Below are 22,676 nucleotides of genomic sequence, written 5' to 3'. Positions count from 1 at the left end.
ATCTTTTGAAGAGGTGGGAAATGGAGTGTGTTGATGCAATTTCCCATTGTCTCTTGTAAAACGAAACAGAGCGAATGATTGTGGCTTTTGGCTTTATTTAGAGTTCCATTGGCTTTGAGTTTGTTCAACGTGCAAACCATCACATGATTAGAATTCTAAATAGTAGACTTTTTGTTCATTCTTGTCTTGTAGTGGACATTTAGTATAATAAGAACATGTATGAGCCCAAAGGCTATGAAAAACTATTGAATTAGATGGTTAGGCACACACAAGGTTCAAAAATCGATAGCGAATTGCTCTAGCATTTTCAATGAGACTAAAAAGTAAAAGAGAAAGTTCAATCTAGTTGGTATAAGCAATAACTTGATTATTATACAACGTTCTTAACCATATTACTGTGTTGGGTTGTAGTCCTGCAAAGAAACGTCTCATTTTCACTCGCATTTTCCACCGCTGTTTTGTTGGTGGAAAATGAGAGTGGCACCTCTTCCTACTTTCTCATAGCCAATATGTGATGTGTAATGGTTGTGTTTCTTTTGGTGGTGGATTTTTTTAGATATAAAATATAGGTTTTAGAAACCTGTCATTTTGTTCATACAAAAAGTATTTAAAATTTTCAAAACTAAGTTATTGACCTTTTTGTTTTCTTGTTATCAAAAGTCCATTTATGTATTAAATAATTTGTCATTTAAAATTGACTACTACACTTGTAATTGTAATTTCCATAATTATAATTTTTTCCAATAAAAATTATAAGCCTCAAATAAGTAGATTCTTATCATCTAATACTAAAAATTAAAGAACAAAATAAAATCAAAAGCATCTTTTTTATTTTTGTTAGGACGTAGATGTTATAATACATAATCACTTTAGGTCCTACATTTACTTGACTTTAGTGACGATGGCTAGTCGTATCTTTCTGTCTTTAAAAATTCTGTAAAAGTCTACCTTTTTCATCTAACTAATACATTATATGTTCTAAGTTCTTAATAAAATAAAATAAGATGGTTGATGCACACATATCTCAATTAGTTGAACCATATTTTTCGTATGCAAACGTTATAAAAAAGAATTGATAATTCGTTGGTTGAGAGAATCTATAAAAAGGACAAACTTTATAATTTATACATATAATCAAACAAACAAAAGTAACCCTTTCGTTCTATTTCATTTCGTTTCATTTCTTCCCTGTTTTTATTTTTATCTTAAAAGAAACGCATCTAATTTTCAACACAAAGAGAAAAAAAAGAAAAAGAAAACAGAAATGACACAGAATTTCAACATTGTTCATAATTTACCGTGAGGATCACAATTACGAACATGGGTCTCATCTTGTATCGGATTTGATTCACATTACAGAACATGTGTTTGGATTTTCTGGGTTGTAATAATCAGATGAGGGTCCTGCATAATATCCCCTTCCGCCGCCGTATCCGCCGCCGTAACCACCACCATAGCTGTCGTAAATCGGCCTACCCACGTAGCAGGGTGGCGCCGCCGGTATTCCATAGCCGTGGTATTGGTAACAGGGCTGACCCTCGTAAAATGAACCGCCGTGAACAGAATATGGCGGCGGCGGATAGCCTTGAACCGGATGCGCCACCACTTTTGGCTTCTCGGGTTCTTTCTTCTCTTCCTTCTTCTTCTCCTCCTTCTTCTCCTCCTTCTTCTCTTCCTTCTTCTCTTCTTTTTTCTTCTCGTCTTTTTTTTCTTCTTTCTTCTTCTCTTCTTTTTTCTCTTCTTTTTTCTCTTCTTTCTTCTCCTCTTTTTTCTCTTCTTTCTTTTCTTCTTTTTTCTCTTCTTTCTTTTTCTCGGGTTCTTTGATTTCGATGCTTTTAATGGATCCATCGCCTTTAGAACAAATTTTCTTCATGATTTTTTCAGGAGTACAGCACACAACTTTGATTATCACTAACCCCTGTTTCTCATTATAAACCTGGTCTCGAATTTCTATAAAAATGGAAGAATTCTTAAGTTAATAAACGTTGGAAAAAAGAAAAACAAGGGATTGGGAAAGAAATGAATAAACGTACGAGGGAATTTGGCAAGAACTTTCTTGACTTTCTTGTAGCAACGATCACATTCGAGGTCAACTTTCAACATCATAAACACTACCTGCAAGAAAGAATTGAGAATTAAAAAACAGGGTAATGGGTTTGGGAAAGGAGATCGTAAGGAATAGGAAGAACATACCTTTTCCTCCATGGCTGAAGCTCAGAGAAGCTGCTCCGATCTGAAACTCAGCTAAAATGGAGACCCAAGGAAGTTTGGTCAATTGGAATGATTATGAATGAAGAGACCTAGAAACTTAACACACCCCAAAAAAGGGTTCCTTAAATAATAATAATAATAATAGTTACTTCAAAAAGAATTAAAATTATAAAATATATTCTGTATTCGGTAAATCTCAAATTTACCATGCTAAACATCTTTATAAGTTACAATTAGCAACAAATTATCTTTCTCAATTACACACTCCTAAACATACAATTACACCTTTAAATTTTCAGAGCAACAATTTAGCCTCAATAGCAGAATTGAGACTAAAAACTAATTAAAAAATTAAAACAAAAAACTTATATAATCAATACAATTTAATATTAAGATAGACACAATTAGGATGTTTTTGCAATTTACCCTAATATTGAGTTAATATATAAACTTCAATCCTTTTAGTTTAAGAAATGAAATGGTTTGGGTTTGTATATTAGTTAGAACTGTCCAATAAGATTGCACCACGTGGTGGAGTTGTAAAGAATTGGGTATTGAACTCAGCTCCAGCGTTAGTTTGACAAACTGTCTGTGTTATTTTTCTTCTTTTTCTTTTTTAATTTTGATTCTTGTCCCCATGTGCTGACGTTGATTTATTGAAACTAAATTCTCCCTTTGACGATTTAATTAAACTAGTCACAAATAATTTGTTCTGAGTATTTTTAAAAAATTAATAATAATGTAGTTTTGATTTCGGTGATTTGATAATCTACCCAACACACACTTACTATTCTACCACATAAATTAAATTTCTCATCAATTTTTCTAGCAAACTTTAATACTTTACTTCATGTTTTCATGTCTTCCCTAGTTTAGTTGTGTTTAAATTCTCAATATTTTTGTGAAACAAATTTGGTAAACCTACACCTTCATCTATATAAGTTAATAATTTTTTTCTTTCCTTAAAACTAAAAACGGACAATCATCTATAATGAAAATTGATAACTCGAATATGAAAACCACAACTTTACTATAAATATATTGTTGTGTTAGAAGCATCATTACACTCCACTAGAATTAGGTGTAATGCATTTCACTCATTTCAGCATATGTGTTTAATCTTTAAAATGATTTTTTAAATATAATTGAAGAAATATTGGATTATTTCATATATTTGGGCAACATTAGGGTATAAATAAACGAAAATTTAAGAGTTATTTACAATTTTGTTAGAAAATACAAATGAGATATGAAAAAGAAAATCAGCGCCACCGACACGGAACCATGTGCGTGAAAATAAGACGATGCCGACTGCGGGTCGTGACCGGCGGCTCGGGTGGTCAATTCTTGAACCTTCCAAAAGGCAAGAGCCTAACCCAACACCATTTGTTTCTTTGTATGCGGGCCCAACGATTTTCATGCCTTCTTATTTCATTACAAATAAATTTCAATCTCATCTATTTAATATATATTTTATGTAATTGGTTAATTTTTGTTCTTACTCTCTTTGTAATTTCAACTAAACATATTTTTCTTTCACTAATCTACGTAATTTCCTATTTTTAAAGATTTGTGCTTACTTTTTTCTTAAAATTCATGCCATCCTTTATAATTTGATTTTTTTTCTTCAAAATTTGGAAGTAGAAATAGCTTTTATAAAAAAAAATCCAGACTTTTACTTGATCTATAGAAATTTATAGGTTTGAGTTTACGCCACATTTGTAACCATGTGAAAGAGGCACTTGAAAAAATAATAAAATCCAATGTCACTACGTTTTTTAAATTATAAAAATAGATAATTCTATATAACCTTATAACAGTCGTCTGATATAGAGAAAAAAATTATCATTGACTGTTTTTAAAATATTTTTATCATATGATACAAATTTTCTATGACAATTAGTTAATTATTCATCTACTATGTTTGAATTGGCAACTGATTAAGTCATTTAACTCTACATCACCAACTAATTCTTAAAAAAACTTATAGTTAGAAAAAGCAACACTATTATAATTTGTTTGAACTTGGTTTTAGTATAACAACACATCATAAATATTTTTGATATGGGATACTAATTAGGTTTAATTAGCTCAATAAGCACGTCTCTATTATTTTATTGGCTAAGTTACCATTTTATTTTGAATCATAATTAATTATTGATTTAATTTAAGTTACACCAAACCAAATAACTTATAATGATAGTGGGAAGGTTAGATTAAGGAAATAAAAAAGAAAACCACATTAAATTGTGACGTCGTATGACGACTACTAAGAACTGTCTTCTTGTATTCTTGCGGAGGCACAAACGTCAATACGAAGTTATCAAATATTATTCCATACCAACTTCCTAAATTATTTTATTTAATCAAATACAAATAAATAAAAACGTCAACAATATTCTATTTAATTATATTAAACTGCTTTTCAAGAAAAATCATTTGTAAAGTTGAAAGTACTATTTTAACCCATCTTCTTCTTTTTTTGTGTTTATTTTTACTTCAATGATCCATCATATCATACGTCTCTACCGTCCTATAGTCTAATAGGTAACGTGTCTTGAAATGAAACATAGGTACGATTTTATTTCTTCTTTTGATTTTCTTTACTATTGAATAAATAGTATTTCCGTCCTTACTCGGAGATTTCTTTCATTTTAATTTCTACGCAGTAATGTGTATAATTTTAATTTAATTTTAACATCTGTTCCCTAAAATTTATCTTTATTAATCATCAAATTTTAAAAAATGTGTTTTCAAAGATGGGTGAGGTAATTTTGTATAATTATTTTAAATTAGAGAAGAAAAAAAGGTTATAAAAGTGTTGGGCTGAGGTGGGGTGGGCAGCGGGCAGGTGAAGTTCGGGCTGGAAAATTGGGCTTTCTCATGTTGAAGGCTTTGAAGAGTTATGAGTTACACTACCAAATGCCAATGTTTTACATAATATTAAACACAAATTACTATTATTGTTTCTAAATTATAATTACTCGAGAGTTAATTGCATAATTAATTTTTGTTTATTGTACAGTACAGTGAACTGGGGAAGGCACGAAATCAATTATTATCATTAATGTTTTAATTTACTTTTTTTAAAAAAATATTATTTTTGTTATATAAACTTCTATAGATGTCTACCTTCTTTTATTTACTTGTTATTATTAAATATCTTATCTTAGGTTATGTAAAGAGAACCCTTGATTGACTTTTGATTAAATTAAACCCAATGATTTCTAAGCTTGTATTTACACAGTCTCTAAAACGGGTTAAAAAGAATAGGCTAATTTATTGGAGTTTATTTTTAAAAATTTCAAATATTATTGATATATAGTTGAAATTTTTACATTAATATTTATCAAGAAAAATGGTACTAAAAAATGGATTCAAGATTTATTTTAAATTTGAAAACTAAATGTCGACAATGACAAGGACATGTCATTAAATGGAAGGGGAAAAAAACAACAATTAATGCAAACATAATAAAATTTTAAAATTTCAAATATTTGGAAATGAATAGAAGGGATGATTATGGATCAAATTATTGATTTTGTTAGTCAATACTAAAATAAATTACATTTAGTTATCGTGTAAACGTGGAAAAAATCAAAATTAACTAGATCATTAAAATATAAAAGTCGGTGGCTTTAAGAGTGGATTTGTTTAAATTAAATGGTAAAAAAAAAAACACAAAGAGTGACAGTAAATTCTAAAGCAAAAAAATGTAAATAATCATGAATAAATACAAAAATTAAAATAACCATCGTACTTAGTTGTTCATAGCATCATATAACGAATTCAAAATATTATAACACTATTAATATTAGTGTTAAAAGTGAATTTTATTTAGTTAAAAGTAGGTACGATTTATATATATGAAAAAATGAATGTAATGTGTTGTTTAGAAGTAGTTACGTGACAAAAATAGGATATGTAGTTATAGATAAATATAAATATAAAAGTTGATGATGTAATAAGTTAGATATATTTATAGGAAGAGTTTTTACAAAATTCATATTCCAATAGTTATCGGATTGGGAGAGTGTGTGTGTGGAGGTGAGGAGGGGTTGTAGATATGAGAAGATCAGTGATTAAAACGACAAAGAAAAGGACGAAACGACGAAGGAGGAGGAAAGAAGAGTGTTGGTTTTGAGGTGTTTGTGTGTGTAGATGGGAATTTTGGAATATACACTGTCTTTGGTGTATGGGACTTTCCTACACTGCTACTTAAGAAGTTAAGAGAAAAAAAGAAAAAGGCTGCCATTTCATTCCCCCACTTCCCACTTCCCACTTCCAATCTCCATATCTTTTTTTCTTATCTTTTTATCACTCCCTTTTTACCCCATACTTTATTCTAAGAACAAAACTTTTAAATCACACGTATCTAACACATTTCAAATACATATACGATATTTATCAACCAATTGTCACCAATATGAAGTATTGATGATTAAAAAATCAAAATTTTTGTTAGGTTTGTTGAGAAGAGAAGAGAAGAGAAGAGAAGGGTAAAAAGGATAAAGAACGATAGGAATGATTGGAAGGGGGGAGGGGCAAAAGTTGAAGAAGAAACGTGGAGATGAGTGTGTAAGTGGGACCCAAATAAGTACCGAACCGGTTGAATAGGTTGAGGCGGGCCGACCCAAATGAAAAGCTTTTGTGTAGTGGCTTGGCTTGGCTTGGGCCTTGGAATCTTAACATCTTGGTGGGTTCCATCTCTTATCATTATGCAATTTAATCTTCCCATCCACCAACCCTACCTCATTTTTTACTTTATACTTTTTCAACTTTTTTTTTTCTTTTCTAAAAAAAATTACTACAAGTGATGAAATGGTTGAAAATATAAAATTACCAAATATAGTATGGTTTTAAATTTTATTGATGATAGACACTACTAATAAACAAAGTTGGATACAAAAATCTATATGTAATGAAGGGTTATTTATGTTAAAAAGGGGAATTTATCTCCACAATTTGTAGACACACACTTGAAAACAAAAATAAGCACATCATGAAAATGAAATTCATCCACTAAACAAATTATTGAGCCACGAAAAGAAAGGAAGAAAATCATCCCCAACACAAAAAGAGAAAAATGAATGGGTTGTAAAGTTGAAAGGAGAAATTGTTTTATCTTTTTTTCTTTTTTCCTTTTTCTTGAGAAACTAAATATATATAAGAGGATAATAAAAAATGTTATTTTTAAATATATCAAAATAAATAAAAACATTATAAAAACATTGAAAATAATTATTAAAAACTAACTAGGGATAGGATTTAATGAAACTCCAATAGCTAAAATGGAATTAAATATAAATTAATTTCTAAAAGTTAATTTACACCAAAATAAATAATAATAATAATAATAATGAAAGAATTTAGCATTTATGTAGAGATCCTTATATTGATTCTTTTAAAATTGCAACACATTATTATTATTTGACTAAGTTTGGGTGTGACACTATAAATCAATTCAACCTTTTCTTTTTACTTCACAATTCATAGTCATCCATAGCTCTTTGTACAACAAATACTTTACAGTTAAAATTGATATAACTTAACAAATATAACACTAAAATTGATTTTTTTTTTCTTTCTGATGGGCCATTTGTTTACAACAATCATGCCAAATTATTTTGTTTAGTATAATATTAATTGCCTTATTTTTTACCACCCTTATAAATGATTCTTGTACTTTTAAATCATCGATCTTTAATCATTAAGACTTCAATAAATCTTAAAATTCTACTGTTAGGTTTAAATTTATCAAATTTTGATTCAATGAAAATATTAAAAGTATAATGAAAAAAAAAAAAGCTCGAAAATACCCAAAAGTATATAAACCCAACAAATTCCCAAAATATGACTAAAAAACCAAAAACCGTTAAAAGTTTAAAATCTAATAATAAAAAAGCATAAGTAAATGTAAAGTATTAAACACCGAAGAAAATGAAGAAGATATTAAAAGATAAAAGGGTACCCAAAATAAGCTGCTGAGATACCCACATAAATTATTGGTTTTCAAAATAACAAAAACAAAGCCACAAAAATGAGCATTTTTCTGTAAAAAAAGCTCAGCACAGATTTTACAAAATAATACCAAGAAAACAAACAAACAAATAAATCGACTAAAGGTGGCAAAATGAACACATGGTTTATAATCAAGTTCCATCTTTACTTCACATATTGATATTGAAAAATAATAATAACAAAACTCAATAGTAGGCAGTTTGTACAATTATGTTTTCTACTCACTGCTAAAACAGTTTTAATTAACGTATAAATGAGATTTAGTTGAGTTCTTTGTTCTGAGTTCTAATATTACTAGCAACACATAATAATTTGGTTAAGATTGGACTTAATCTTATGATAAAATCTGTCTAACGAGTAGGATTCAAATGTGTAGTTAGTCAATTTATATAGTATAAAATAATTTTAAAAAAAAAATTTAAGTGATGAGTATAGTTTTAAAAGAATAGAATATTATTGAACAAACAATCAATCCACCTAGTTAGAATGACAATCATCGTAACAATAGAAATATCTACTTGAACAAATGATTCATTTTCAAAAATACTTTTGAAGATTGAAAGAATTTAGTTGTGAGTGCTAATTAATAAAATTGATGGAATTTGTTTATAAATGACGAATGAAGTTTGAGATTTTTGACAATGTAGTAAACTTTATCGTTGCAAATCCTAAAAAAAGAATAGGAGAAGCAAATTGGTAACACCAAAGTGTAAGTACTAAATGATTATACATCACATTGTTACTTTTACGAAAGACCATGAATCAAAAGTGACTTTTAACCCGAAAGAGAAAAAGAAAGTTTGTATATAATTAGGAAGAAAGTGAAGGGTAAAATAGTAAAGTTGAGTGAGGTACAAAGGAACATATGGGTAGGCTGCATTAAATTCCTCCACATCACATTTCCAGATTACTCATCTCTCAAAAACCTCTTCTCTTCTTCTTCTTCTTCTTCTTCTTCTTCTTCTTCTCTCACACCCATAAATCCACACACTCTCACACACAAAACAATTCAAACAAATCCATACCCCCAAAGAAAGTTGTGTTGAAAGCCCAACAACAACCCAACTCCATATTCCTTCAAATTCCCACTCTAAAACCCATCACTCCTTCTCTCAGAACACTCATCCATGGGTGAAGTAAGCAAAATTCTCCCTCTTTTTTTTTTTTTTTAAAAAAATTGATTTCCTTTACTCTAATTCTCCTCATTAATATATTCACTTCTTAATTTTACACCTCCCCACTTCCATTTCCACTCAAACATTCTAAAAAATTTATTGTTTTTTGGATACCTTTTTCAGGAAATCAAGAAAAATGATGATGGTGGAGATCAAAAGAAGGAAGAAACCAAACAACAGGAGAAAAAGGAACCAACTGAATCAGCAACACCACCACCACCACCAACAACAGAAGATGAACAAAAGAAACAAGAGAATAAGAAAAATGAAGAAGAACCACCCCAAGATATTGTTCTCAAAGTTGATATGCATTGTGAAGCTTGTGCTAGAAAAGTTGCCCGAGCCTTGAAAGGCTTTCAAGGTCTGACAGTTTTACACCGTTTTAAAAAGAGTTATTGACTTTGAGTTTTTAAGAGTTCTTTAATTTTTTTTTTCTCTTAATGTTGTTTAAAGGAGTGGAGAATGTGACTACTGATAGCAGAGCAGGGAAGGTTGTGGTGAAAGGGAAAGGAGCTGACCCTAAAAAAGTTTGTGAGAGATTACAGAAGAAAAGTGGGAGAAAAGTTGAGCTAATTTCACCATTGCCTAAACCTCCTGAAGAACAACCTAAAGAAGAAGATAAACAGCCAAAGGAAGAGAAAAAGGAAGAGGTAAAAAAAGCTATCAATTTTATGCAAAGGAAAAGGAAAATATTATTCACCTGTTCAAACACATCCCTTTTTCAAGTTTTTAACTTTTACTTTACCCTATATATCATCCATGCATTTATGCAAATACCACTCACTTTTTCAAACTTTCAAAAAGGAAAAGAGAAAAAAAATGAACAAAAAGGGTGGCTAAGGTTGAAAGTTAGGTTCTTATGTACATTGTAATGTTTTAATGAACAAAACTTTATTAAGGATATACGGCCTTTTTTTTTTTTTTCTTGAGATGTATATTAATTAATTTAAGCATCTTGAATTCAAATACCTCGGAAGGCAAACATAACTCTTGATAGCCAATTTCATCAAACTTTTTTTTTCCCCTTCTGTGGGTTTCATAATTGGGCTCTTTTATTGTTGTGTTGTCAGAGAATTTAATTCAAAGATTGAATTTTATAAGAAAATGGGGTAGAAATTCAAAGAAGGACATGAAGAGAAAGAAAGACAGTGGAGGAGTTGGGTGAAACTGACATGAAAACAACAAAACAAAAAAAACCAAAAGAAAAGGTCTGAAAATGGAGACCCCACTCCCACCTCACCTCACCTCACTTCACTCTCAGCCCTCACTCTGGTTTTCATTCAGTCTCTCTTCTCTTTGGTTCCACAACAGAAAATGCACATTACACAAGAATAGAGCTGGATTTGATATTGCTGTAGCTCTCATTTATGGCTTACAAAACCCTTTAGTTTTGACCCCACACCCTCTTCCCTTAATTGTCTTCTACTCACGGGTCCTTCTTATGTTTCTTTCATTTTTGTTTCTTCCCTTTACTTATTTTCAAACAAACTTACATACCAAACATTACTTTCAATTTATGGCCAAAACCCCCATTTGCGGGGACCAACTCGTTTAAATCGGGGTTCATAACCAAGACGTAAGACAAAAAGGTTGTTTGAATTGACTTCTTTAACTGTAAAACAAGTTCTTTTAACTGCTAAGAAAATCAATCCAAACAAGCCTTTAATTTGAATATGTTCCTCATCCTAACCCATCTTGTAAATTTTTTTTATCAGTTAAAATCGTTCAATAAAAAGTTTAAATTTTTGTTGCAGGTTCCTCCACCTCCAGCGGTGGTAACAGTGGTATTGAATGTTCAGATGCACTGCGAGGCTTGTGCTCAAGTTTTGAGGAAGAGAATAAGGAAGTTCAAAGGTATAATTATACTTTTAATGAATAGAAAAGAAAAGGAAATGTTCGATGATAGTAAGAAGAACATGTAAGAATAATGGAGGTCGTGTTTATTTTTGGTTGCAGGTGTAGAGTCAGTGGAAACAGACTTGGCCAACAATCAGGTCATTGTAAAAGGTGTTATGGATCCGGCGAGGTTAGTCGATCATGTATCGAAGAGAAGCAGAAGGCCAGCTTCCATAGTAGTAAAGGAGGAAGAAAAGAAGGAAGGGGAGAAGAAGGAAGAGGAAAAACCAGCAGGTGAAGAGAAAGCAGAAGAGAAGAAAGAAACTCAGGAAGAAGAAAAGGAAGAAGATGATAAGAAGTTCGATATCAAAAGGCTTGAATATTATTGGCCATCAACCAAATCTTACACCGAGTATTATGCCTATGTCCCAGAAAGACTTTTCAGTGATGAGAATCCAAATGCTTGTTCGATAATGTAGACTGCAATTCCATTTTGTAGTTTGGCTCAAATTTGCCTTCGTTTTGAACCTTCTGAGATAATTTGTAATTGTGTTAATGCATGCAAGGTTAATGGTTAATATTAATCTTTCCCATGACTTCATATTTTCAGTTTCATTCACTCTACTAGAACAATACTTCAACAAGCATTCAAATCTGGTTAAAACTCGAGACATTAATTACTTTGGTTTCAGTACTTTACCCTTTAATTAATTTTGATTTCCAAACCCAATAATTTTGATCTATTTTTTATCTCTATACCAAATCCTTTGGAGTGTGGTTCATTTAGTCTATGTTCTTTCAAAATGTTTATTACATTTATTTTGATTCTTATTGTATACTTTGAACGTTGGATCCACATTCTTAAATGGATCACTTTAATCCTTAAAAATGACACAATGATGAAAATGAAGGGACCAAAATAATCATTTCTTTTTAATTACAAGAACCAAGAATGGACATTTGAAAATGATGAAAATGAAGGGACCAAAATAATCATTTCTTTTTAATTACAAGAACCAAGAATGGACATTTGAAAGTATAAAAACTAAAATGAACTAAAGTTGAAAGTATAAGAATCAAACTAGTAATATCTAACCAACTGTCTTATGAAAAACATGAAAAAGTGAGTAAGATGATCCTGCTGCACTGAAGGAGGAAAAGTTTGGTAAATGGTTAGAATGCATGTCATATCAAAAAAGGGGTGGCATTATGTAAGGTACAATCTTGAAACGATCCATTCAGACTTCCTGGTTGATTCAGAAGTGTTAAAATGAAATGGCATCAACACCATATGAAGCTACAGTAAGGAAAAATGGCTTTGAATTTTGAATTTCATTACACAGGATGCCTAATCTAACGTTATCTCTGCAAGGATTTATAGAGCACGACGGTTACGTACTTCGCAAGGAACCGGTGAGTCATCCCAAGTGCGACAACAGAAGGGCCGCCCCTTTCCTTCTGCATGTAAAGATGATTCAGCACTACATGTTGAGGTCTTGATATAGGAGGTAAAATCTCATTGTACGGGCAAGGCATGTCAAGCAGTGTGGTTTTCAAGTGTGGAGGAGCCAATGGTGGCTCCTTTGAATAATCATCAGCTACAAGCTGCAAACTGTTGTAACTTGACTCTGGGGACTGAGGAGGTTCAAAGCTGGAAATGCTTTCGATGTCTTCTGGGACATAGTCCTGCAAACATTCATCAATGAGAAAATAACTTCTATAAGCTTTTTATTCCAAATACTGCACCAAAATGATCGGTCTCCATACATCCACTTTGGTGCATGGTTTAACATAATCCTCATTCTAATTTCTATTAAAGCCAACCAAATACCTCAACTCATAACAATCATCTAAAATGATTGTTCGAATAAAACATCAAAGAGTAGAAAGACATCAAATGTTGCATCAAAATGTCTGATAAAGCATCAATTGAAGGTTTGACACAACAAAAATACTGAAAGTATATGCAGACATGGAAAAATACGAATATTTTGCAGTCTAATTTTACGTCAGTTGATTATACAACTTCTTAACTAAAATGAGTTTCATCCATGTAAAAGCATGCTTAGCTATTTCTTTTCTTTTCTTTTTCCTATTAGGAATTTACGAAGTGCTGAATTCTTTTGAAACCAAATAGTTTGGATTCTAGAAAACAATAGCATCATAACCATTCTAGTCTCAAATGAGAGGGAGTTTAAAAAAAAAAAATCAAAATGATCAACTTCGACGTATCTCATGAAACCGAGTTTCATTGAAAATATTACATTTAGGTACCAACTGTAAAATCAGTGTTCGTAATAGGTTTTCCTACTTCCATTCATAAGCTGTGGTCGGCAAGAAAGAGATCTTTACCTGCAAGTCCAAAATATTGTAAGCATTGCCTGCATCATCTTGGGCCCAAGGCAAGTCAGGAGCATATCTCCATTGTCCATCAGCAATAAACCTATACTGGTAAACACCAGAAGGCAATACCTTCATAATCGTGAAGTCCTTCCCAGATCTCTGCAAGGGTATTCTGATCAGGAAGAAGACATCGAGTATCAGATGGAAATCAATCAAGTAAGAAACAAACTACGAATTGAGGGAACAGAGCAACATACTTCATTTTCCAGTTGTCCCAAGATCCCTCAACAGCTACTTCCTTGCCTCCATGGCTCCAAGTAATCATCGTTGGGATTCCTTGTTCACTGCCAACTTCATCAAACCATGAACTGTTATGCATCCAAGATTGGCTTGAGCTATGCACTTCATCAGGTCTTGGCAGTGGAACGACTGGTACCTGTAAGACAGATAGAACTTAAGATTGTGGCTTGAAAGATGGAATGTGCAGACACTATAAAAAAAAAAAAAAAAACAGTTGAGAGATCACAGAATAATTTACACCACAATATACGGTAATACTATTGAGAAAACTAAAAGGGGACATTGTGGTTATAGCTCAACACCATATCTTAATGTTTTCCACAGTCCAAAATGGTAACCTTTCTAGGCATTCAAGGTGAATTGGCAAGTTAGTTAAAAGAAAAATAAATTGGCTTAAATCATACAAAATATCCCTACACTGAAAAAAATAATAACTTCAGGGATTTTTTCTACTAATGTTGGATGGAAATTTGCTAGACAGTTGATATGTGAAATTAAATATCATTTACAATATCACTCATGCCAACATCTTTTGAGCTGAAACGGTTGGTCATGACAATTTTAATCTTCTACATAATTAAAATTGATATGTAAATGATGGTATGCACGCTTTCCAATTTTTAAAATTAGTTTGCGTATCAATTTATGCCATTTCATTTAACAAAAGAAGAAAAAGAGAAAAATCTATCCAAAGGGTACTTTTTGAAATAATTCTGCGAAACCGAAGCTTTTCAAAGTAAACAGACATGATCGACACCTACAACAAAGTTCAATCCTCTTTCTATAATTTAACCAACAATTTTCTATCATTTTTAATCCCAGTCAGTCACCTCCTCCATCCCAGGTTGAGAGGATGACAGGCGTTTTTTCACTTCCATACAAGCACAAGTAGACAAATTCCATCTCCATAGTAAAATGGATCCCTAAATGAATCAGCATTCTGTAAAAAGATTCCAGAAAGCTTATATAACACAATACTGCAATGGGAAAACTAGAGATAGAGGCAGTCGGTCGAATCTACAGAGAATTGTAGTACAAGAATAGCCATGTAGATTCACCAAAATCGTCAATCTATTCATGTTGGACTTATATCAAACATATACTGTGCAGGTAAAGTAAGGACACAAAAAGGCCAAGATTCCTAGCAAACGCTTATTGAAAAAGGAAACAAAAGGCATTTCCAATTACATACAACACCAAACATTCCCACCCCATATCAATTTTCATCGAAAGGCAAAGTTCAGAGAACTAACTCACTTGAGGAGTAAACATCAATGGAGATGGAATAGCACGAGGGCTCTGAGGAGGAGAATGACCCATCAACTCTGCAGGTGGATCACCGGCATGATAGCCAAGATGGGCATCGGGCGGCACAGACAATCCATCCGGCAAACTACTCCGACGGCCACCGACTTCTTCATCTTCTTCTTCAGCCCCAGATGGGTTACCATCCTCATCTTCTCTCCCGTTCACATTCCCCATTAATACGAACACGAATAAATGGAAAGTAAATAAAAATATATATATATAAAAGAAAACCCAACTCGTGGAATCCTTTGTGAGGAGCAAAAGAGAAAGGAAAGAAACGATTCTCCACGGCAAAAAAGAAAAATCAATTGACAAGGGACCACATCAAAGAGAAACCCTCATAAGGGTAAGCTTCATAGTTCATCCTGCAAGGAAATCAAAAGGGGGATATAAAATTGAAAACCCAAATAAAGAGAAACAGCAAACGGAGTGAAGGAGGAGGAGAAGAAGAAGAAGAAGAAGAAGAAGAAGAAGGGGGGGGTAAAGATTAAAAAGTTGTTTAAGTCCGATGAGTTGGGAAGTTGTAATGGTGGCCAAAAGATGATGGGGTTTTAAGGATAACAAGAATCATCGTCACGTCATGGTTGACGAAGTCCTGCTACGGATCCCCACCCATCGTTTCCATCCATTTATTTTTGCTAATTTACAGCTTCTTCTCTTTGATGCTTTCTTTCTTTTTCGTTTTCCCCAATCGTGGATGCCACGTTCTAACCTCCTTATGGGCTACAATTACCATTACACTAATAATTCATTCATTCCTACTTTCTTTCATTTTACTCATCATAAAAATCACATCTTTCCACAATTGAGCCAAACTGTTTTTGCAGTGAAAATGACAACTTTGTTTCTATTCCATACAAAACCTTATTATTTTCCCTTTGCCTTTTCTTTTTCACTCCCATACCATACTACCTTCCTTTTCTTTTTTCTTGGTTTATGGGAATTTACCCTCTGTTTCCCATTTGGAATCTTCAAAGTTCTATTACATTATTATTATAGTTTGAAATATGAAACGGTGAGACTTTCTTCTTCTTCTTCTTCTTCTTCTTTTTTTTTTTGAAAAGAAAATATTTCTTTAGAGAATCAAAACTTACACTTGATTACAATTCCATGTTCAATTGAGCATACTCACCCAAATGTGAAAGGATGAGACTTTCTTTCTTTTGAAAAAAAATGTGCCCAAACGTGAAAGGTTGAGACTTTCTTTCTTTTGAAGAAAAAAATGTTTCTATTTTACCCGAAGAATCAAAGCTTAGAATTTAGTACACTTTCCATGTCCAATTGAGCATGCTCACGTTGGCTTAATTATAGAGTGTTATAATAATAAATTCTATATGAATTCAATTTGTGAAATCCGTTAGTATTTCAAATTATTCTATTCAAAGTGATACCATTATTTATTTGAAATCACTGAAAATTCGCGTAGAAAGAGTGAGGGACAAAATTGAATGGGAGGAGAATGTTGAATGAAACTGATTCTATTTCTAACCATATGGAGGAGAGACATTTCAACCATCAGATTCAAAAATTTTGTCCTCTTATTTCCAAACAGTCCATAGGGGAGCACAAAACTTTCCAGTTTTAAATATTAGGAACAAGGGTATGGTCCAATGGTCTAAAAAAGTGAAGCAAAGAAACAAGATTCATTCTACTTGGCAAATGTATACATGATGAGCAGTCAAGAAGAATAGTATATATTAAGGACTGATGACGAGGCCTCACCGCCTGTTCAGGTCGTTTTTGTTTAGGTACAAAAGGTTTATTTTACTTGAAAACACATCGGAAGTGAGCACAGGAAAAAATCCAGAATATTGATTCTGAATACTTTTTATAAAAATGTTGTTGATGTAATTAAATAATCCGTGTTTCTGGATCAACGGTTGAGCGGTGTAGTCCTTGAGTTTCATCCACTGCAATGACAAGGATTACAACAATTACACAAGTGTAAATTGGCAGTTATTGGTGTAACTCTTACATTGGAAGTCTTTTGCATCAGAAGGAATTGTAAGAACTAATCAGCATTGCAATTGAACTAACCAAAATTCTCCTGGAAAAGATGGTTATTTCATTTTCACCACAAATATTCAGAACATTCAAACGGGTCTGGAAGTTTATGTTACATGTGTCAACGTAAAGTTTTTCGTTTTTACGTTGTTGGCATTGCCTAGTAAACCCGGACGTACCTGCGCATCCTCTATCTCCAGTTCTTGCTTGCTTATTTCAAAGGTTAGTGGTTTCAACACGCAAACGAAGAACAAATCTGATTTTCCAAATAGTGCTTGGTGAGTTTGACTGCAAAAATTTGAATGGGTTAAAAAAGAGCAACAAACTTTAGGAGGAGAAGAAAAAAATTGAATTTCTTCTTTCTTTAAAGACATTAAACATGCAATCTTAGGAGGTTAGTTGAAGAATTTATGGCTTGATATGATATCCAAATTCTATAAACCATTTAAAATGTTATTGATTAAGTGTAAGTTCACACCTGAATGCTAAAACTTCCACAAATTCTGTGTCGACCTGCAGAAGCATAAACCCAAAAACTTTAGAATAATTTCTTATTGGAACGAACATGAAGATCATATAGCTTATTCGATCAAGTAACTTATTTAACTTACACCAGTCTCTTCTTTGACTTCTCTCACTGCAGCTTTGCATATATCTTCCCCCTGGGTATTATCCAACGAAGTGATTACAAGATTTTAAATATATTTAAATGCAGGTATGGAATCAGATTATATCAGAAACTATTTACCTCATCCACAACTCCCGTGGGGAATTTCCACACGCCAGTCCCTCGGAACATTCCATTCTTTTCCTGAACCACGAGTACCTAAAACAAACCTTTTCACCAAATTACACCACAGATTTGGATGAGGAACATTTGTTCAAATGCTCACGAATGCATTTGAACAAAAGATAAAATTTTAGATGCTAAAAATAGAGGAAAATAAAAGCTAATACATTACTTTTTAAAACAATCACCACCAGAATTATGATGCACAATATTAAATAAGAAAAATTGATCTCCTTGTCATACATGTTAAAGACTGGCCAATTTAAAGAAATTACAACTTAAATTCCACAAAGCTATCATGTCATGAGCATTTGATGAATAGTGATATTAGCTGATATTAACAAGTCATATCCACATTGACTAACTGTCATGGAAAACACTTCTTGCTGCATTGGCTACCTGTAAAACGACAATGTTTCCTCTCGCTAAAATATTGAATAACCTTTATTTAGCCAGACAGAAAGAGATTCATTTTATCAATAATTGACAAAGGTCAATAATACAACCTGAATATCATTGAGGACTGTACTTAAACCACAAGATAGGTTCAACCTACATGCATTCTAATCACTATATTTATCATAAAATGTTTTTCAATCTCCTTAATCCCAAATCCTCCACAAATTGCCAGTATGTTACTTATCCTGATTGTTTCAGCCTTACCCTTCAATTTGACAAATAAATCAACATAATTATTAGTGGAGTGGAAGCCATTTGTTTAAAAAAAGATTAAGGAGCTCATCCGACCTTGAAAAGCAATTCTATTACAGGTTTACAGCAATAGATGAATACTTGCTTTAAAAAACACAGTTTTCATCTCTTTTAAAGGTCGTTTGAAATTCCTTCTCAATCTAGTTTCTTGTTGCGAACATAATTACTGCTCTCCTATTTATGTGAAGCATACATAAAGAGATATTCATGAACTAAGCTTCTTTTCTTGGTACACTGCAGTAATAAAGGGCATGGAAATGTACCTCTTCATTTTCGTTCAAGACCAAGGCACCAATGCCAACTTGATGAGTAGCATTTACAGGAAGTGTATGAGCACCTTCAGGTATCCAGTATACTAGCATCAAATACTTCGGCTCGGCATGGTGATACTCGAATCCTTCCTAAACGAAGAACAATATCTGGTCAAAGAACTATAGAGAATAAAAACAATTACTTGCAGCACTTGGAACTACAAGTTCCAAAATCCACTGTTAAAATGATCTAAAAATCCATATCGGAATATCACCTTAACAATAGCTTCAACAAGATTAGAATGCTCGATGGGCAGTTTAAACCAAACGCCTTTCTTTCCCTGAAAAAGGTTTGCGCATCATGAATATAAAAAAGAGAAGTATGAATGGCTTAATTGACTTCATGCGCAAATGATATAAACCAGAAATGAAGCAAAACAACACTGAAAGTCTCAAGTACAAAGGTAATTTCAACAACAAAGCCTAAATGGATGTTTATTCATCACATTTCCATGCAATTATACTGGTAAGATAACTACTGGTGACAAACTTATCAACTAGCATCCTGAGAAATGTTTTGGAAATTTTTTAATTTTAATTAAGAAGCTGGATGCTGAAGATCACATGCTCGAGAATGAGGCCAGAAGAAATGACAGATGTATCAAAACCCTACAGATGTAAACAAAAGAGGCAAAAAAGAAAAGTTTAAGTATTGAACTCATCAATATAAGAAATAGAATGACCACCTGTTGTTTCCAATTTGCAATTGAAGCTCTAAGGATAGGCACAAAGACCTCAGAGTTCATAGGCTTATCCAATTCCACAATAACGCCTCCATAATCGTCCTCATTTGCATCAAGTAGTTCAACATGTTGAACATCATTAGCAGTTGGGGATTGCTCCATGAAGAATGTTGACTTAGCAGAAACTGAAAAGGATTTACTGCGAAACAAAGCTGAATTTCCGACCCCAATGCCTACTAACACAAGAACCAATAAGTTTCATACTACACTCTCCAATTAAAGAAATACTTCAGCGGATTCTCATATACTGTTAGCTCGTAACAGAATCTAAAACAGAAGCTGGTCGAGTATCATATCTCAAGTTAACTGACCTCCATCCAAAACTAAAACTCCGAGATGGGTATTCAAAAAAAAAAAAAAAACATACAAACAAACAAACGTTCTATTTGGCTGAAAAAGCGAAATTGAACTAAAAATTAGCCAAAAACCCATTTCGTTGTTCAAGTGAGGTAAGATAAACCCAACACTTCTACATAACAAGAAGCAAAAAAAAAAAAAATCAAAATGGCAATAATATTCCCAATCAACCCCCTAAGCAAGTTCACAATAAAGAAACAGATATTAAGTAAAGTCCAGATTCAAAAACTAGAAAAAGCCAAGAAGCATAAGTTAAGTATATCGAATTTTCAGGGGAAGGGACAGAAATGTGAAAATCAGAACCTGGGCAATGAAGAAACAGAGATGGGTGTGAAGCGAGCAGTGAAAGAGAAAGAGAGGAAATGAAATCCCAGAAAGCAGGGAGAACACAAAAAGGTTCTGATCATTAAGCCTCAACAGTCGTCAACGGCTTGGTTTACATTACCCACTTCACCATTTTGCAATTCTTCGGTTCAATTCCTTGTTCATGTTCTGCTTGATTTTCTGGGAGTTTTGTCGTGAATGCTTCGTTCTTTTCACTCTTTATTCCCATTCAAAAGTTTAAAATAGGAGTTGGTTTGGACTCGTCGAATCGATTCCACTTGATCAGATTAGAAAAATGAACAAAAGTGGACTGCGTTTACTTTGACAGCAATCCCCCCATAAATCTTTAGAGGTTGCCCTATGCCCACGTCGGCTCATCATACCACCCCATTGCTAAGAAATTCGTGTAGTTCGCTACTTCACTATTTTCTTCAAATTGATGCATGTTTAGACTTTTAAAATAACTTTTTAAAGAAAAACGAAATTGACATTTGGTCACCTTCGCATCCATCTAGAAAAGGAAAAGTTGTTCTACCAACCAAATCAAGAATTTAATGATAAAAACATTGCTGATATGTATTATATTTATAAATTAAAAGATTCAATCATGCCTTTAATATTCATTCATCAACATCTCTAAACTTCAAACTTATAAAATATAAAACATCTCATTTATTTAATTCAGTGTGAACAAAAATACCATTAGAATAATTTCTAACTTAGCTTGCAAGAAAACAACTTAATTGTTAATTTAAATAAATTTAATAAGCATTGCAACTTATACAAATATTCTTCAATATGATACGCTATAGATATGTTTATAAAACTAAAATCTATTAGTATTCATATTCTAATCCTCCAATTTAAGCCTATTGTTACTGTATTTTGTCAAATATTTTTTAATGATATTCTTTTTATGGTTTCCTTCTTATATGGAATAAGGTATCAGTATAAAATATTGTGGGAATATATGTATGCATGCGATCGTGTTGATATGCGAATGATGAGAATATAATAAATATATATACGAAGACCATTGAATTGAGGGATCAATTTACAAAGTCACAGAGTTGGACTAGTCTCATAAGATATTCCTTGTATTATTGTATCTTCACGGGAGCTTGAGTTTACTTTTTCACGAAGTCAGGAAGCCTAGACTAGTCTTAGAAGACATTCCTTGTATCTTCAAGGAAACTTGAGTTTATTTTAGTTTTAACGTAGCTAATAAGATAAGTTACATATGATGAATCTTATTATTTGAGTAAATAAGCTCCCAAAGTGTACCGTGTTATTTATTTTATGCGTGCTTTAGTTATTTGTTTATAAAAAAAAACGTTTTTTAAAAAATGATTTTTTAAAAAACTTTTTTTCTAAAATGAGTTTAAAATCTAAATACTTACCTATTTGGTTTGGCTTCTTTATAAATGTTTATATACAAAATTGTGTTTGATTTGTTATATACTAACAATATTTATATTTAGGTCAAATTACCATAAAAGACTATTAAATTATAAATTAATTTCATAAAAAATTACACATTTTCAATCATTTTTTAAAAATTATCTTGAAATTATTGATATTAAAAAAAAATGGTAAAATAGGCAAAATAGTAAAATGAATTAAAATATTTTTAATATATAAAAAAATTTAAATTATCTTTAGTAGCATAGATAAAGTCTATCAGCTTCTATCATTAATATAATTTAATTTTTTTTATATATTAAAAATATTTTAATTCATTTTACTATTTTTAAATACATTTATCAAACTCTAACTAATATTTTGAAATAACCTATAAATGTAGTAAAATCTCTCCAAGTTTGAAATCATATAGATATATCACTCGTAAGTATCTCAACGACCATTGCCGCGAATTATTACAAAATTTAAAATTCGAAAAGATTTAGAAAAGAAAAAAAAAAGAAGCCCAAAACGGTCAAAAGCCCATTTGAGAATAGAGCGCGGTGGTGGCCTTACGAAGGGCTTCCGTTCGGGTTCGAAGCCCAACCTCATTTGCAAATTTCTTTTGTATCAAATGCCACGTTAACGCTACGACTAACGTAAATCTTTCATCCTAACTTAAAAAGCAAGTGTTTCTTTTTAGTTGTTGTGCCTCTACCTTTCACTTTTACACGTCATTTTTCAAATTTATCTTTGTTTCCTCATAAATTATAAATATACATTCACCAAATGTAAACATATTTACAACTGAATCAAACAAAATATAAAATTTTATAATTCT

General features: G+C 32.0%; 4 protein-coding genes across 4 annotated transcripts; 1 reads left to right on the top strand and 3 right to left on the bottom strand.

Moving 5' to 3' along the window:
* Nucleotides 1–1,087: 1,087 nt before the first annotated feature.
* LOC101208367 (protein PXR1) lies at nt 1,088–2,345 on the bottom strand. Its single transcript, XM_004134755.3, has 3 exons — nt 2,194–2,345; nt 2,034–2,115; nt 1,088–1,950 (listed from the first exon to the last, which is right to left on the bottom strand). The coding sequence occupies exons 1-3, from the start codon at nt 2,203–2,205 to the stop codon at nt 1,349–1,351; spliced, it is 696 nt and encodes a 231-aa protein (XP_004134803.2). The 5' UTR covers nt 2,206–2,345; the 3' UTR covers nt 1,088–1,348.
* A 6,758-nt stretch (nt 2,346–9,103) lies between these two features.
* On the top strand, nt 9,104–11,844 carry LOC101208608 (heavy metal-associated isoprenylated plant protein 7). The gene is made up of 5 exons (XM_004134756.3): nt 9,104–9,368; nt 9,531–9,768; nt 9,861–10,057; nt 11,162–11,261; nt 11,364–11,844. Exons 1-5 carry the CDS (start codon nt 9,360–9,362, stop codon nt 11,720–11,722), a joined length of 903 nt encoding a protein of 300 aa, XP_004134804.1. The 5' UTR covers nt 9,104–9,359; the 3' UTR covers nt 11,723–11,844.
* Nucleotides 11,845–12,404: 560 nt separating this feature from the next.
* Nucleotides 12,405–16,015, bottom strand: LOC101208851 (SNF1-related protein kinase regulatory subunit beta-2). Its single transcript, XM_004134757.3, has 4 exons — nt 15,144–16,015; nt 13,844–14,022; nt 13,596–13,758; nt 12,405–12,929 (listed from the first exon to the last, which is right to left on the bottom strand). Exons 1-4 carry the CDS (start codon nt 15,366–15,368, stop codon nt 12,603–12,605), a joined length of 894 nt encoding a protein of 297 aa, XP_004134805.1. The 5' UTR covers nt 15,369–16,015; the 3' UTR covers nt 12,405–12,602.
* Nucleotides 16,016–16,711: 696 nt separating this feature from the next.
* On the bottom strand, nt 16,712–20,847 carry LOC101209092 (nudix hydrolase 10). Its single transcript, XM_004134758.3, has 9 exons — nt 20,414–20,847; nt 19,697–19,926; nt 19,226–19,291; nt 18,963–19,100; nt 17,947–18,024; nt 17,810–17,860; nt 17,677–17,711; nt 17,378–17,486; nt 16,712–17,104 (listed from the first exon to the last, which is right to left on the bottom strand). The coding sequence occupies exons 2-9, from the start codon at nt 19,853–19,855 to the stop codon at nt 16,913–16,915; spliced, it is 828 nt and encodes a 275-aa protein (XP_004134806.1). The 5' UTR covers nt 19,856–19,926; nt 20,414–20,847; the 3' UTR covers nt 16,712–16,912.
* Nucleotides 20,848–22,676: the final 1,829 nt, after the last annotated feature.

The sequence above is a fragment of the Cucumis sativus genome, chromosome 6, assembly GCF_000004075.3.
Source record: "Cucumis sativus cultivar 9930 chromosome 6, Cucumber_9930_V3, whole genome shotgun sequence".
Taxonomy (NCBI): domain Eukaryota; kingdom Viridiplantae; phylum Streptophyta; class Magnoliopsida; order Cucurbitales; family Cucurbitaceae; genus Cucumis; species Cucumis sativus.
This window is presented reverse-complemented; position numbering and strand designations above follow the sequence as displayed.